Source organism: Carassius auratus, unplaced genomic scaffold, assembly GCF_003368295.1.
Source record: "Carassius auratus strain Wakin unplaced genomic scaffold, ASM336829v1 scaf_tig00032445, whole genome shotgun sequence".
NCBI classification, from domain to species: Eukaryota; Metazoa; Chordata; class Actinopteri; order Cypriniformes; family Cyprinidae; genus Carassius; species Carassius auratus.
Window position 1 is genome coordinate 92,484 of NW_020526001.1, and position 14,954 is coordinate 107,437.

At 37.0% G+C, this 14,954-nt stretch overlaps 1 protein-coding gene across 1 annotated transcript; it reads left to right on the plus strand.

Annotated features, from left to right (window-relative positions):
* Nucleotides 1-1,390: 1,390 nt before the first annotated feature.
* Nucleotides 1,391-12,811, plus strand: LOC113080892 (EF-hand domain-containing protein D1-like). The gene is made up of 4 exons (XM_026252940.1): nucleotides 1,391-1,686; nucleotides 8,407-8,554; nucleotides 10,094-10,228; nucleotides 12,686-12,811. Exons 1-4 carry the CDS (start codon nucleotides 1,391-1,393, stop codon nucleotides 12,809-12,811), a joined length of 705 nt encoding a protein of 234 aa, XP_026108725.1.
* The last annotated feature ends 2,143 nt before the right edge of the window (nucleotides 12,812-14,954 follow it).

Genomic DNA, 14,954 nt, shown 5'->3' on the forward strand with positions numbered 1-14,954 from the left:
ATCAGCTTCCAGAAGAGATCGGATGTAATAACACGTCACATTCAGATCTAGACTCCAAACTCATCTGTTTAGCTGTGCATTTATTGAATGAGCCGAACTGACTGCACTGTACTATATGTACGTATAATCATATTCTATTTTTAACTGAAATTCAATGTTCATCCATTTTTAAGTAATCTTCGAAGTTTTTTTAATTCCTAGTTTTATTTGAATGATTATTGTTTTTTTAATGATTGTTGTACTTTATTTTATGTAAAGCACTTTGTGTTACTATTGCGTACGAAATGTGCTATATAAACTGGCCTTACCCTGCCGTGACTATTACATTTCTTTCGTGAAAAAAAAATTTGACCAACGTAATTTTAAAGCTTTTTTTAGTATATTAAAATGAACACTACTGAGGAAATATTCTGTGGGTTTAAAATAATATAGGTGTAGACAGACTGTTACATTGTAACAAACAATTGCTTCCAATTTGCATATAGACCGCCTATAAATAAGAACTGTGACCACCACTAGGCGGTACAATCACGCTTTGAAAGCATCAGACCAGGTCGATGCTGATTTAAGATGTATTCTTTTTCTATTGGGATCCCTGGAGGCAGCCTGCACAAGGGCAGCATACTCTACATCCACCTGGGTGAGAAGGTCTTTCTGTACATGGTGCTTTGCTAGAAGGCCATCAATGGAATCCCCCATGAGCTGTGTCCACTGAAAATGGTCCAGGACAAAAAGTAGACCACCTGCCTTGATGGTACCTGTACCATCAGCTCATGGAGAGGGAGCAAAAGACAGTGGTTGTTTCATCTCATCTATAGGAGAGGAAAATTGAAATCAGGAAATAATAAATATTTCTCACTCTTATGTTATCGCTGAAATATCTGTAGCTTGCATTTAAATAAGGAATAATTAAGGGATGAAGATGTGAGCTGAATATGTTTTAGTTTGGTGGGCTGTGCAGGCTGGACCACTGTTTGTAAGCTAAAAGAAGCCACACCAAAGATGTCATCCTGGAGCATGGTAATTCATTTGGGTTACAATCAGTGATTACATACACTATCGGTCAAACTTTTTTGGATAGTAAGATTTATTTATGTTTTTAAATGATGCCTCTTCTGCCCACCAAGGCTCCGGTTATTTGATCCAAAATACTGTTAAAAAAATTACATTGTACATTTTTTTTTTTTCAAAATCATTCTAATATGCTGATTTGCTGCTCAACAAACATTTGTCATTATTATCAATGTTGAAAACAGTTGTGTACAATTTATTCCAGGGTCGGTTTTTACAGCAGTCAGAATCCCACTGGCCTTGAGAGACTTCAGCCCCGCCTCTCTCTCAACTCGAGACTAGTGTTCAGATCGCGAGAGGCAGAGAGCATCAGTCCGCAATGTCATCCGAGGAGCTCGCACGGAGGCTGCAGCGTGGGCTGGACGCCGAGCAGCGTGACCCCAAACCCGGCTCACAGGAGCAGACAGGAGCAGACGAGGAGCAGCCGCTGCCGGAGAGACACAGCACTGCCGTGAACGGTGACGCCAGCTCTGAACTGACGGAGAAACTCATCCGCAGACTGGACATCCATGACAGCACGGCGAAACCCAAACAGATGAAGGTTTTCAACCCATACTCCGAGTTTAAAGAGTTCTCACGCAAACAGATCAAAGACATGGAGAAAATGTTCAAGAGGTCAGTTCATATTTAGGCTACACCATCCTAAAACCCACATTGTTGCTACCAATTATTTAGTTATTTATTATTATATGTTATTTATTTATTTTTAAATCTAAAATAAGATTTATACAAGTTCCTCAATAGGACTGTCTTGAATTACTATTTGGTGAATCTTATTCTAGGTCACAGCAAAAGTGAAGTTTTGGTGCTTGCTTGTGAAGGAGAGTTTTGAGATCATTGTGTTCTTGGATCAGAATGATGATGCATCTCTTGAATTAAATCCCTCATTTCTGGATCTTTTGTTTATAATTTTCTTGATTAAATATATTCTTAATTGTCCCTTTAATTAAAGTTGAATTAAAATTTACTGTGCTTTAGTACAAAATAGTAAAATATTAAATAAAATTGTGTAAATTGAACAAACTTAAAACTTGAACAAATATAAAACAATGCAGGGTATTAAAGGGATAGTTCACCCAAAAATTATGTCATTAATGACTCACCCTCATGTCGTTCCAAACCCGTAAGACCTCCTTTTATCTTCGGAACACAGTTTAATATATTTTAGATTTAGTCCGAGAGCTTTCTGTCCCTTCATTGAAGCTGTGTGTACGGTATACTGTCCATGTCCAGAAAGGTAATAAAAACATCTTCAAAGTAGTCCATTTGATATCAGAGGGTCAGTTAGAATTTGTTGAAGCATTGAAAATACATTTTGGTCCAAAAATAACAAAAACTAAGATTTTATTCAGCATTCTCACTCGATGTAACTGGATCTTCTTGAACCAGTTCACCAAATCGAACTGAATCGTTTTAAACGGTTTACGACTCCAATACGCATTAATCCACAAATTACTTAAGCTGTTAACTTTTTTTAATGTGTCTGACACTCCCTCTGAGTTCAAACAAACCAATATCCCGGAGTAATTCATGTACTCAAACAATACACTGACTGAACTGCTGTGAAGAGAGAGCTGAAAATGAACACCGAGCTGAGCCAGATAATGACTCGTTCACGAGTCAAGGACCGTTCCTGTAAGACGCGTCCGATTCGAGAACCGAGGAGCTGATGATACTGCGCATGTGTGATTCAGCGTGAAGCAGACTAACACACAGAGCGCCTGAACCGAACTGATTCTTTTGGTGATTGATTCTGAACTGATTCTGTGCTAATGTTATGAGCGCGGGTAAACCAAAGGCTTCAATCAAGGGCAATCATCGGCAATGACGTCATTACGTAGAACGCAAAAGAACCGGTGATCTGTTTTTTTTCAACCGGTTTATTGAATCGAACTGTCCAAAAGAACCGGTTCGCGAAAAAAGAACAGAACTTCCCATCACTATAGTGACCCGAAAACTGATGCAACTGGTTCTTGACTAGATAACGAGTCAATCTTTTGTTCGTTATCTGACTCGGTTCAGTCTTCATCTTCAGTTCTCTCTTCACAGCAGTTCAATTTGTGGATTAATGCTCATTGGAGATGTGAACTGTTTCAAATGATTCAGTTCAATTTGGTGAACTGGTTCAAGAAAATCCAGTTAAATCGAATTATTCGTTTGCACAGTGTTGTGAACGTGCTCACAACAGACCCAGAAGAGAAGACAATGCTGAATAAAGTCGTTATTTTTGGACCAAAATGTATTTTCGTTGCTTCAAAAAATTGTAACTGACCCTCTGATGTCACAAGGACTACTTTGATTTTCTTACCTTTCTGGACATGGACAGTATACCGTACACACAGCTTCAATGGAGGGACTGAGAGCTCTTGGACTAAATCTAAAATATCTTAAACTGTGTTCCGAAGATGAACAGAGATCTCACGGGTTTGGAACGACATGAGGGTCATTAATGACATAATTTTTTTTTTTTTAGTGAACTAACCCTTTAAAACAATGGTTGAAAGATAAAAATGAATATGAATGTAACATTAAACATGAGTTTAAAATAAATCTTTGCTTTATAGTGGCAGGTGCATTTGTACTGCAAAAGCATTGAAAACTATATAAAATAATAAAGCAAATAGAGTATTGTTTACAAAAAAATTATAGTGAGTGTAAAATGACTAATAAATTCAGAATATATTCTGAAGCTCAGATTAAATAAACGCAAATTCTCTCTCTGAGCATCCCTGTATGGTGCCAAAATAATGTTTTGCTCTGGGGTCTCTCCCTGAACAGCCATTGTCCTGCTTTCTCTCATTATTTCAGTACAAGGGTCCACTCACAAACTCGAAGTCCCCATGGAACCCACTCCATGAGCAACAATGCCATCTTTGTCTGTTTGTGCATGTGTTTGGAGGAATCTATGATTAGAGAGATGAAATAAATTCCTTCCATTCATTTTTATAATATCATTAAATGTTTTTATTCATTTAATGGCATCAAATTCAGAACCAGGTCTCTAGTAGTGCAACAAAACCCTCATCTGCTGCCAGGTCATGATTTTTCCAGAGTTATGCACACATAAGCTTGTTATAATTTTTCTTTTAATTTGTAGCTGATCCCAATGTTGATTATGCCTCACAGTGACTTTAAGACCAGGTAGATGTTTCATTGTACTAAATATAGTTCTAGAGATTTGCACTTCGCATCATTAACAGTGTTGTTCAGTCGAGTCTATTAGATTGTATTGTGCTTGTTTGTATTGGGGAAACTAACCAAAAATGTATAAGATACGAAAGTGTGGATGTCCTATGAGAACATATCTCTTAGCTGTCCATCGTGTTCGATGATAACGCTTGCTCCAGGGATAGGGATGGGGGGTGGGGGTTCAGCAGCCTTGCCGCTGGTGCCACTTCTCATGGGCGTAAAGTCCGATCCTTGATCCGCACACTCGACCGCAGATGGAGCAGGGGAAACCAGATACCAGGGGGGTACCAGCCGCCCGTTGGTGTCTCTTGATTCGCCTCATGGATCGTTGGTCTTGGTTGGTTTGGTGTATTTGAGAGACCGCAGCAGCACAGGTGGCCTGCCAGGCTGATCGGTCAAGTGCCAGAGATTCTAGCTTCGTGAGGGGGATGTTTGCCCGCTTAAGGAGGTCCCTGGTATAGTCCTTAAAACGACGCTTTTGCCCTCCAGCGGAACGTTTCGCACCCACTAGTTGACTGTAAAGGACTTGGCGGGGCAGGCGATGTTCAGGCATGCGTATGGTGTGCCCTATCCAACGCAGATGTTTTCTGGCCACAGCAGCTTCCATACAGATTGAGTTGGTGTTGCTGAGGATGACTGTATGGGGGATTCGATCTTTCCAGGACAAGCTGAGGATTTTTTGTAAGCAGCGAATATGGAAGGCCTCTAGGTGGATGATGTGCTGGCGGTATGGCGGCATATACGTCAGGACCGCAAGGTGTGTCTGTTTAGGTAGAATACTCTGGCCCACTTCAGATCAGTTCAACCCAGTTTCATCACAGATGAAAATAGATGCAATTTATAAGAGGAAAATGGGTCAAAAGCAGAGTTAACACTCATAAACACAACTCACACCTAAATAGCACACTACCCTAGATCTAATAGATAAATAGAAATTAATATATTAATTATATATCCACATAATATAGATTATATATATATATATATATATATATATATATAATATAACATATTAATCATTAAGTTTTTTTTTTTTTTAAGAAATTAATACTTTTATTGAGCAAAAATACATACATTGATCTATAGTGACAGTAATGACATTTGCAATGTTATAAAAGATTTATTTCTATGTCAAATAAATGCTGTTCTTTTGAACTTTGTATTCATAAAGAAAAATATATATTTATCATTGGCTCTACAAATATATAAATATGAATTTTCAACATCGATAATAATAATAATAAAATCAAAAGTTTCAGTAGAAGCAATCAAAACAACAAAAGAGCAACATTATATGAGTTAGTCCTGGTTAGTCTAGTGCAATACATATACATAAATAAATTGCGTATTCAAATAGAAAAAGGTAATTTTAAATTGTAATAAAATTAAACAATATTACTGTTATTGTTATCAAATAAATGCAGCCTTGGTGAGCAGAAGAGATTCTACCCCAAACAATATTGTATATTATGTATTATTTCTATGTGTAAGTGTGTATATTTCTTTATCATTGCCATTCGTGACACTTTAGCACAGAGAAGGATGTTGACCAGGAATGTGTCCGGCATGCAGAGGATGGGACCAATATGCCAACCTCATCCTCCGCTTTCTGTTTGTTATTCTCTCTTCCTCTCTCTCTTTTGCTTTCTCTCACATACCAGGTCAATCTTGTAAACCCTGACCTGTTTCATGCTGCTTCAAGTAGTTCATAATGCAGTCTGCAGATGTAAGCAGATCTGGGATCAGCCTGAGTGCTGTTACTGGACTGCATTGCTCTGAATGCAATTCCCTATAGCTGCATCTCTGCCCCGAGCCTTGGCATCTATAAATACCACAGCAGGAAACCAAAGAGGACAAAGAGAGCGTCCACATACAAATACATGCGATGCACACGCAATTATGTCAGGGCCGTTTGTGTTTTCATGCATCCACACACATTTCAGGGCCGTGTGTGTATGAGTGTGCTGCCAGTTGCTGAAAGCAGTTGCTGTTCGGTCAGCAGATTCCCAGTTGTTTTTTTAATCAGGGCAGGCAAGTCTTAATGGGGGTTGGGAAAAAGAAAGAAAGTGAGGAAGTTGGGTGAAATTGTTAATAAATTGGCTTTCATGCAGTGCTTTAACAGTGAAGGCTGAGCTGTTTATGACCTTTCAGAAACAATGTGCTTGGAGACTAGATTAGATGGCTATTCAGAGCAAAGATATGAAACACTCTGATAAATGTTCACGTTGTCTCAAATGTTTCTCTTTGAAATATCTTTGGAGAAATATGCACATTTGCTGAAATATAGATTTAGTTGCAGTGAATGGGTGCAGTCAGAATGAGAGTGCAAACAGCTGATAAAAACACCACAATAGTCCACACCACTCCAGTTCATCAGTTAATGTCTTGAGTGATGAAAAACTGTTTGTTTATATAAGCAACTAATTCATCATGAAGAATTTTTAACTTATTAACTAATTTTTTAAACCATTGTTCCTGAGCAAAATCTGAATCCATGATCTAGAATAATGTTTCCTCCAATGAAAAAGTCCATCCGCTGTTGTCTCTCACATCAAAATCCACCAACATGTTTGGAACTCAATTTGTTTAGAGCTTAATCTGAGCATATTTCTCTCCTGATTCAGACAACACAACTTTTTCACTGGAGAAAGCACTATTATGGATGGAGAACTCCTATTTTAGCAGCAGTTTATTACAAGTACACAGATTTTCAGTTCACAAGATGTTAATTGATGGACTGGAGTAGTGTGAATTGCTTTTGGATTATTGAGAAGTTTTTATCAGCTGTTTGGACTGACGGCACCCATTCACTGTAGAGGATCTATTGGTGAGCAAGTCAAGCAAAGCTGAAGTTTATAATGAGATCACTTCAACAAATATGTAAGATTATTGTTACTTTTTTTGGCAGAAAAATACGAGAAACATGAGACTTTCTCCATTTTGCTGTCTAGGATAATGTTAATGCAATCTCATCCATGCTTTTCTTTCCTATGTGGAGAGGGAGAGAAGTGGTGATGTGGTTGTGTTCACCTGTATTATCCTGTCACGTTTTTAAAGCATCACTCAAGCCAAAATAGAAAAACGTGCCCACTTCTGCAATGTCAGCCTCTTCACTTTCACACAGTGTTCAAGACAAACACTACACACTCTCTCTCTCTCTTTCTATCTCTCTCTCTCACACACACACACACACACACACACACACAGTCCTGCTGGTTGGTGTGGCAACAGCTGGGTGAGACTCTGTTAATACTCTCCTCTGTTAGAATCTCTTTTTCCTGCTGTTTCTGCCATCACTCTCCACCTGCTGTTCTTTTGGCCTCCCTCTGCTGAGGCTGGATAAACCTTCATGTCAACACTCACTGCTGAGTGTCACTAGTATATAAGTTGATACAATACATATGCTAGAATTCAATTTGCATTGATAAAATGTTCAGAAACGGCATATATACACTGGTGTTAAAAAGTTAGGGGTCAGTCAGATTTTGTAATGAGCAAAAGTCTCTTATGCTGACCAAGGCTGCATTTATTTAATCAAAAACTACAGTAAAAACAGTAATGTTGTGAAAAAGTATTACAGTACAATTTAAAAGAACTGTTTTCTATGTGAAAATATTGTAAAATGTAATTTATTTCTCTGATCAAAGCAGATTTTTCAGCATCATTACTCCAGTCTTCAGTGTCACATGATCCTTCAGAAATCATTCTAATACGTTTATTTGCTGCTCAAGAAACATTACTTTTTTATTATTACCGTAGTCACTTTTGCCAACTTAATCCATCTTTGCTGGAAAAAGAAAATAATTAATTTCTCAAAAATAATTATTGTTAATGTTGTTCCAAACTTGTAATGCAGAACATTTTCCTAAAATGACTAAACTAAACTAAAATCGTCACCTTAAAAACAGTCAGTCTGATTCACTATATTTCAGTTCTTATGAAGCCATGTAATAATGACCTTAATGAGGAAAATATTCATATTTTAACTGTTTTACTAATAATACTCATTTTTTATTGACTGATTTTGATTAATGTAATTGTCATCATAATGGAAAAATAGTACCATTATGAGTGTTAACAATAACAGAACTTTAATTTTAGGTTAACTTTTCCTTTACAGCTCTTTTTACATGTATTTGTGTGTAGATTTGACTCTGGTAAAGACAGCTTCATTGATCTGATGGAACTGAAGCTGATGATGGAGAAACTTGGAGCTCCACAGACTCATCTGGGCTTGAAGAACATGATCCAGGAGGTGGATGAAGATTTTGACGGCAAACTCAGTTACAGGGAGGTGTGTGTAGCTCTGATAGGTCTGTCATCGTCCCTGATGACTGATTTAATCTAGTGATTACACTCCATGGAAACACTTCAGACTCACCTACTCAGATGATCCGATCACAGCACGTTTGTGAGAGAAAACATCTCTGATTACAGCTCTGATGTGGTTTCACATTTAAATATCAATCACACTTAGTCACCCTAGATGATTCTCACCTGGCAAGTGATAAATGGGCCAGATCTATATGACAAAAGATCCACACATTTAGGTACTAAATATCACAAGGAATACCAAGCATCCATTCAGAACATCCTAGCAACAACATCTCATACGGTATTAGGTCACTTCCAAAATAAAAAAATCCTGATAATTCACTCAGTCCCATCTCCTCTAAGATGTTCATGTCTTTCTCTCTTCAGTCAAAATTAAATTACGTTTTTTGAGGAAAACATTCCAGGATTTTTCTCCATATAATAGACTTCAATGGTGATTAATGGGTTGAAGGTCCAAACTGCAGTTTCAGTGCAGCTTAAATTACTAAAAATAAATAAATTACTAAAAATAAATAAATAATTTGTTTACCTTCGTGTCATGTGACCAATAACCATTGTCAGAAAACCGTGAGCATGTAAATGTGTTACTTTATTATTAAAATCTCTATTTCCCTAAAATCTCAGGGGGACTTCAAATAAATATATTAGGTGAAAGAGATTTGGCTGATAAAAAAAAAAAGTTTCGGAATCCCTGCATTACATGTAAATAAGAAATAATGTGAATTTGAGCATTTTAATGTGTTCCAAAGTCTTCCAAAGAGATAGTAATACATGGTGAAATAAATTACTGAGTAATAATTCAAATAAATATTAATGTTCATCAGTAGTTGATGCAGTGTTGAAGTGTTGAGAAAACATCACAAAAAGAGTAGTAACCCACAGCACACTCGAACAGGTGTTTCCAAGAGGGTCTGGCTGCAGACTTGCACTTGCACTAATTAATCACCACCACAGCTTCTTGTCTCCATTGGCAACATGCACGATTTGTGTTGATTGCAAGTGACGTCACAGGTAGCGGAGAGTGCAAGTAGAGATTGCAAGTGACATTGTAATTTAAAAAAAAAAAATTCTTGTCTTGGCCACCTGGCTACTGTTGTAAAATGTTGAGAGATTCAAACAAACAGTTATCAATAAATAGAACTAAATAAAAAAATAAAGACTGCAAGTGACGTCACTAGCGGACGTGCAAGTGTCTGAGAGTGCAAGTCTGCAGGTAGGCCCTTCTCGTTGACAGGGCAGCTGTGTGTTCAGTACAGTCTGTCTGTTGTGTGTCAGATGCTGCTCTCGATACAGTATATACTAAAGAAAATGTTCTTTACTAAATACTCTATAGTTGTTAAAGGGAAAAGATCTGCAGTATCTTTCAGTTTAAGTGTGGACATGGCACAGCTGATATCTGATTCTTTTGTGTTTGTTTTTAGAATAGCATAGAAATGCTGATAACCTTCCAAGCCATTGAAATGTCCCTATAACCCTAATCTGTGTATCTGTGTGTCAGTTCCTGCTGATCTTCCGGAGGGCCGCAGCAGGTGAGCTGCAGGAGGAGAGCGGACTGATGGCTCTGGCTCGACTTTCAGAGATCGATGTCTCGACAGAAGGGGTTCTTGGAGTGAGAGACTTCTTTGAGACAAAGGCATAGACAGTAAAAGAAATGGACACAGCGACCCCATTGGAACTCAACTGAGACAATTGAAGCCCATTTTTAGCGTTTTTTAGCACTTCCGTTTCTGACGCGCAGACTCAAACGAAGCTTGACGACATCAGCAACCTGTCTGACAGATGTAAATCTTCTAGTAGCTGTGTGTGCAAACTGCCATCGTTAATCTTGCAGAGACGGCGAGCTTGAGCGGGGAGTTCTTTGGCGTGAGTGAGCAGGAGTAAGTATTCTGATTAATTATTTTATAAAGTATTTTAAAATGTAACGCCAGTACGCCATATTAAGTTAATTGCCTGCGAGCAATTAAGTTCTGCTACAAGATGGCAGCACGCATCCGACTTCAACTTCTGGTCGACTTCCTTGCCTCCTGGGCAAAGGTTAGTGTGTTTTGACGCATGGGCCAGCACTACTCTCATGTTCTGAGGCTCCCTCCTGTGGTCATGTAGAGTAAGTACATGAAAGCATGACATCTGAAAAGAACACATCAAGGACAGTTGTTATAAAACACATATATAAGACAACTGTGTGTCTTAAATTATTTATTTAAAGTACATTCTGATAACTTTAGTAATGTTAAACTTTTAAAACATTATTTTTGATAAACTGGTCTTTCAACGCAATTGACACCATCTTCTCGACGAGAAGCCTGGGTTCGGGGGAACCTGACTGCCCTGCCGGAACGTTTGCAGCTGGCTACACGATGGACGCGTGGGCGAATTGGCGGGTCGTGTGTCTGGCGACTCTTTCCGTGGAGGACATTGAAGACATCTACCTATTCGGAACCATGATAACAGGTCTTCTGCTGATTGGATTAGGCTTTGCCCTGGGTTATCGGAAAATTAAGAAGACGGGAACAGCCGTCCAAAGCCTCACAAGGCTGCCCGTCATGATTGAAGTAGTGGGCAGAGCGGTCAGCATTGAGACTGAGACTATTAACCGCAATATGGATAACATCGTGAAGAAGCTCACGGATTTGGAAAAGAAATTGGAGAATTTGGAGACCAATGGACAATGAAAAATCATAGTGACCGTGAAAGAAATGCGGCTACTAGACCAAAACAACTGGTATCTTATCTTCTTTCGGCTCCACTACCAGCTTGGCCTTGGCTGGAAAACAAATTTCTCCTTGGAAAGCACGGCAGCGAGAGACTCTGCATTCCTCACCCGTTTCCCCCCACACCTGTTGATTGTTGACTCTGTCTAGGACCTGACCAAGGCTGTCTCCATGGCAACTTGCTGTGACGCTGTATAATCTGCGGACTGAGGCATCTAGAGAGAATCGCAATTCTCCAGGCCTACAAATACACAAACTCTTACACATTTACAGATATGCACTCACCCCACACCCCCATCCCTCGCCTTCGCCGCTTTGTTCCGCCAGTCTGGCAAGCGGGCCTGTGACCAGCGCTGTAATGGCTGTTGGACCGGATGCTGATTGCCTGGACTGGATCACCTCGACCCCCCAAATTTCCATCCCCAGTTGCTAGTCGTGTGTTTATGGTGTATTGATTATGTGCATTTGTGCTGTGGTGTTTTTACTGTTCTCAAACGGTGCTCCCATAGGAGCACAGTCTGGGTGCTGGTTTTTTTTCTCCTCTCTTTCCTAATGTTTTGCTGTTATCTCTTCCCCTGTCCACTGTATTTCGTTGCCTTGTGCCCACATGTGCAATGACAATAAAGTTGAATCTGAATCTGAATCTGAATCTTTGTATTAAATAACGTGTACAATTTTTACAACAATGTTTGAATGTTTAGGTTAGGTTATAGGGTTATTATTTTTATAAGTTTATATTATTTTGTAAGGTTATTAAATTTTAGTGAACTTTATTGCATTTTTTATTATTATAATGAAATATTATTATGCACAATTTTTATTTTTAGTAGTTATTTAAATAGTTATATTATATTTGTATTTTTTAAAAATTAATATAATGAGCATTTTTCATTTCTCATTATCATAATCTTATTTGGGAAATGTTGCTATTTGATATTATAGATTCTGTATGGCAAGTGTTATTTTAAACACTATATATGTTTATGTATATGTATATTATATATATTATAACTACTATAAAATATAATAATTGTAATACATTTTAATATAAAAATTACATTGATTTTTATTTCAGTTTTGGTTGCAGTAATTTTAGTACTCATTTATTTTAAATAATTGCCAAGGCAACATTTTTTTTTTTAAATCTAATATTTTATTTTATTTCTGCTTAATTTAAGTTATTGAAAACTGTTTTTAGTACTTTTAGTTTTTTATATGGTTTTCAGCTTCAAGTTCAGTAACACCTAACAAGAACATTTTTTATTTATAAATTGTTTTAGCAGGACTACAGCAATAGTAATACATTTATTTTCATGTTGTAGGCAAATGACACATTCAACAGAAATGTTTTTTATTCATATTTTGTGTGTGTTTGGTAGGTTCAGGCTCTGTCTGTGCTCAGTAAGTTTGAGGCAGAGATACGAGAGGAAGAGAAGAAGATGGAACTGGAAAGAAAACAACGGCGTGCTGCATTTAAAGAGCTGCAGTCCACATTCTGCTCCTAAACTATAGATCTTTTAGAGAGCACAGTTTACTTGCACACAACCACACAAGCACACACACGCATGCACACACTGCTTCTCGTATCTCACACCTATGTGTAATCAAAACCACAGCCGGACACTGAACATGTAGCATTAGCATTATTAGCCGCTTACAGCTATCCTGAAATACATATGAGGAATTTGTTTTGCTGGTGACGGCTGAGGAGAGGACCAGAGTAAATTTCAGGAGATTTAAACTCTAATAGACTAGATTGTGCTTCTATTTTAATCTAAGCAACTACAGTATATATTTTTAGAAAAACTAAAAAGTTGTAAAACTACTGTAAACTTATTCAGTGTTAATCATAATTTTAAATACATGCAAAGTTGGTGTTGTGGACTTTATTGATCATGACCAACTGAGAAAAAAGAAAGCATGTATTTTGCTAGTTAAATCAATTTATAAAGAGCCCATTAAATTAATGTATTTTTCCAAAAAAAAAAGAAAAGAAAAGAAAAAAAAGCAAGTTTTTTTTATTATTATTAGAGTTTATTGTGTATATTTCAGTGAATTATTTTTTTTATATTATATTGAAATATGATCTAATATAGTTTTTTAAAAATTATTTATTATATTATATTATATTCAGCTTTTGCATTTCTCATCAACCCTATACATATATACTATTATAGACACTATATGGCAAGTGTTTTTTGTGTGTGTGTTAATTATATAGTATTATTGTTAAAATGCATAAAATGTTATGTAAGGATAAAACAACAACAACATTTTCACAGATTTTTTAATCCAGTCTTGTTTTCCACATATCAAAATAAAGACATTTCTATTACAGATCAGTTTTCACTCAGTGTACCTTGAAAAAAAAGATTAGTTGCCTGTTTGCAGGAAACTGAATTACTACAATTCTTTTCCAGCCTTCCAGACTTTAACAATCATGCTTTATACATATAATAATAAAGTGAAAGCAATCAGTGTTTCCTGGTTGACAGACAGACAATACATGTGCTATATAATCACCTACAGAGTAAAAAATCATCCAGTGTTGTGGCACCAGCAGGACTGTGCTAATTCTAGATTAGTTGTATTGCATATATTGCATTGCACTGATAATATTGAGATTTTCTTTCCCAAAAAGAATCTAGTAAATAATCTATTTATTTATCTATATACTTTATTATTTACATCACTGTTTATATTCAGTTCAATATTCTTTCTCTCCATACAAAAGCCCATTTCATGACTTTGGTAAAAAAGAAAAGTTTAGGCACTTAATAGGGGTGTTAATGAACACTTTAAAGGTATAGTTCAAACAAATAGGACAAAATATATATATTTTTTCATTGAATATTGAATAATAATAAAAGTGTTGCAGAGCTTATATAATTTTTTTTTAGGCCAAAACCCAGAAACAAGCATTTGTGCATGTCTGGTTTCTGAAGTCAATGGGTTATTTGCATGGGGTTTTGGTTAAATAGATGAATTTTAGGTATCTGGTTAACACAAGCTCAAGATATTTTACTCTACAATATAAAAATCCTTCAGTATTACTCCTTTGTGATTTTTCGTGTACTTTTTTTCAAAGGAGGTCGCTAACAAGTGTCTAAATGGGACAGCAGAGGCTGATCGGGACATTAAACACTCACACAGAACAGATAAACTCATCTTCTCACTTCTAGTCTGCTTTTACAGCCTCTTTGTGTTTATAATCACACTCTTACAAACTATTCCAACTCAAGACTTTCGGGGAAAATGTTATAAATAAAGACTGAAAGAGTTGTTGGAAGATTAATGGTGGTGACATTAAAGTTATGCAACCATGGTGTACAATATTCACAGCCCATGTTAAGCGTATTACTTTTTATGTGTAAGAATAATAAACTTTTGTTGCCCACCAAACTCAATTTATGCAGTAATAGAGACAACTGTGGAAACATGCTATTGAGTTTTTTTCTGAGGGAACCAGGGTGATGTGAACTTCTGGGTCATCACTGCAAACACTCTTAATAAATGAGATGATGGCAGGTGCATGATGACAGTTTTCATTTTTGGTTGAACTATCCCTAACATTCATGCATTTTGATAAAAATACTTTATAGACAAGGCTGACATTGGTCTGTGTAAGCAGTGCTGGGTAGCTGATGA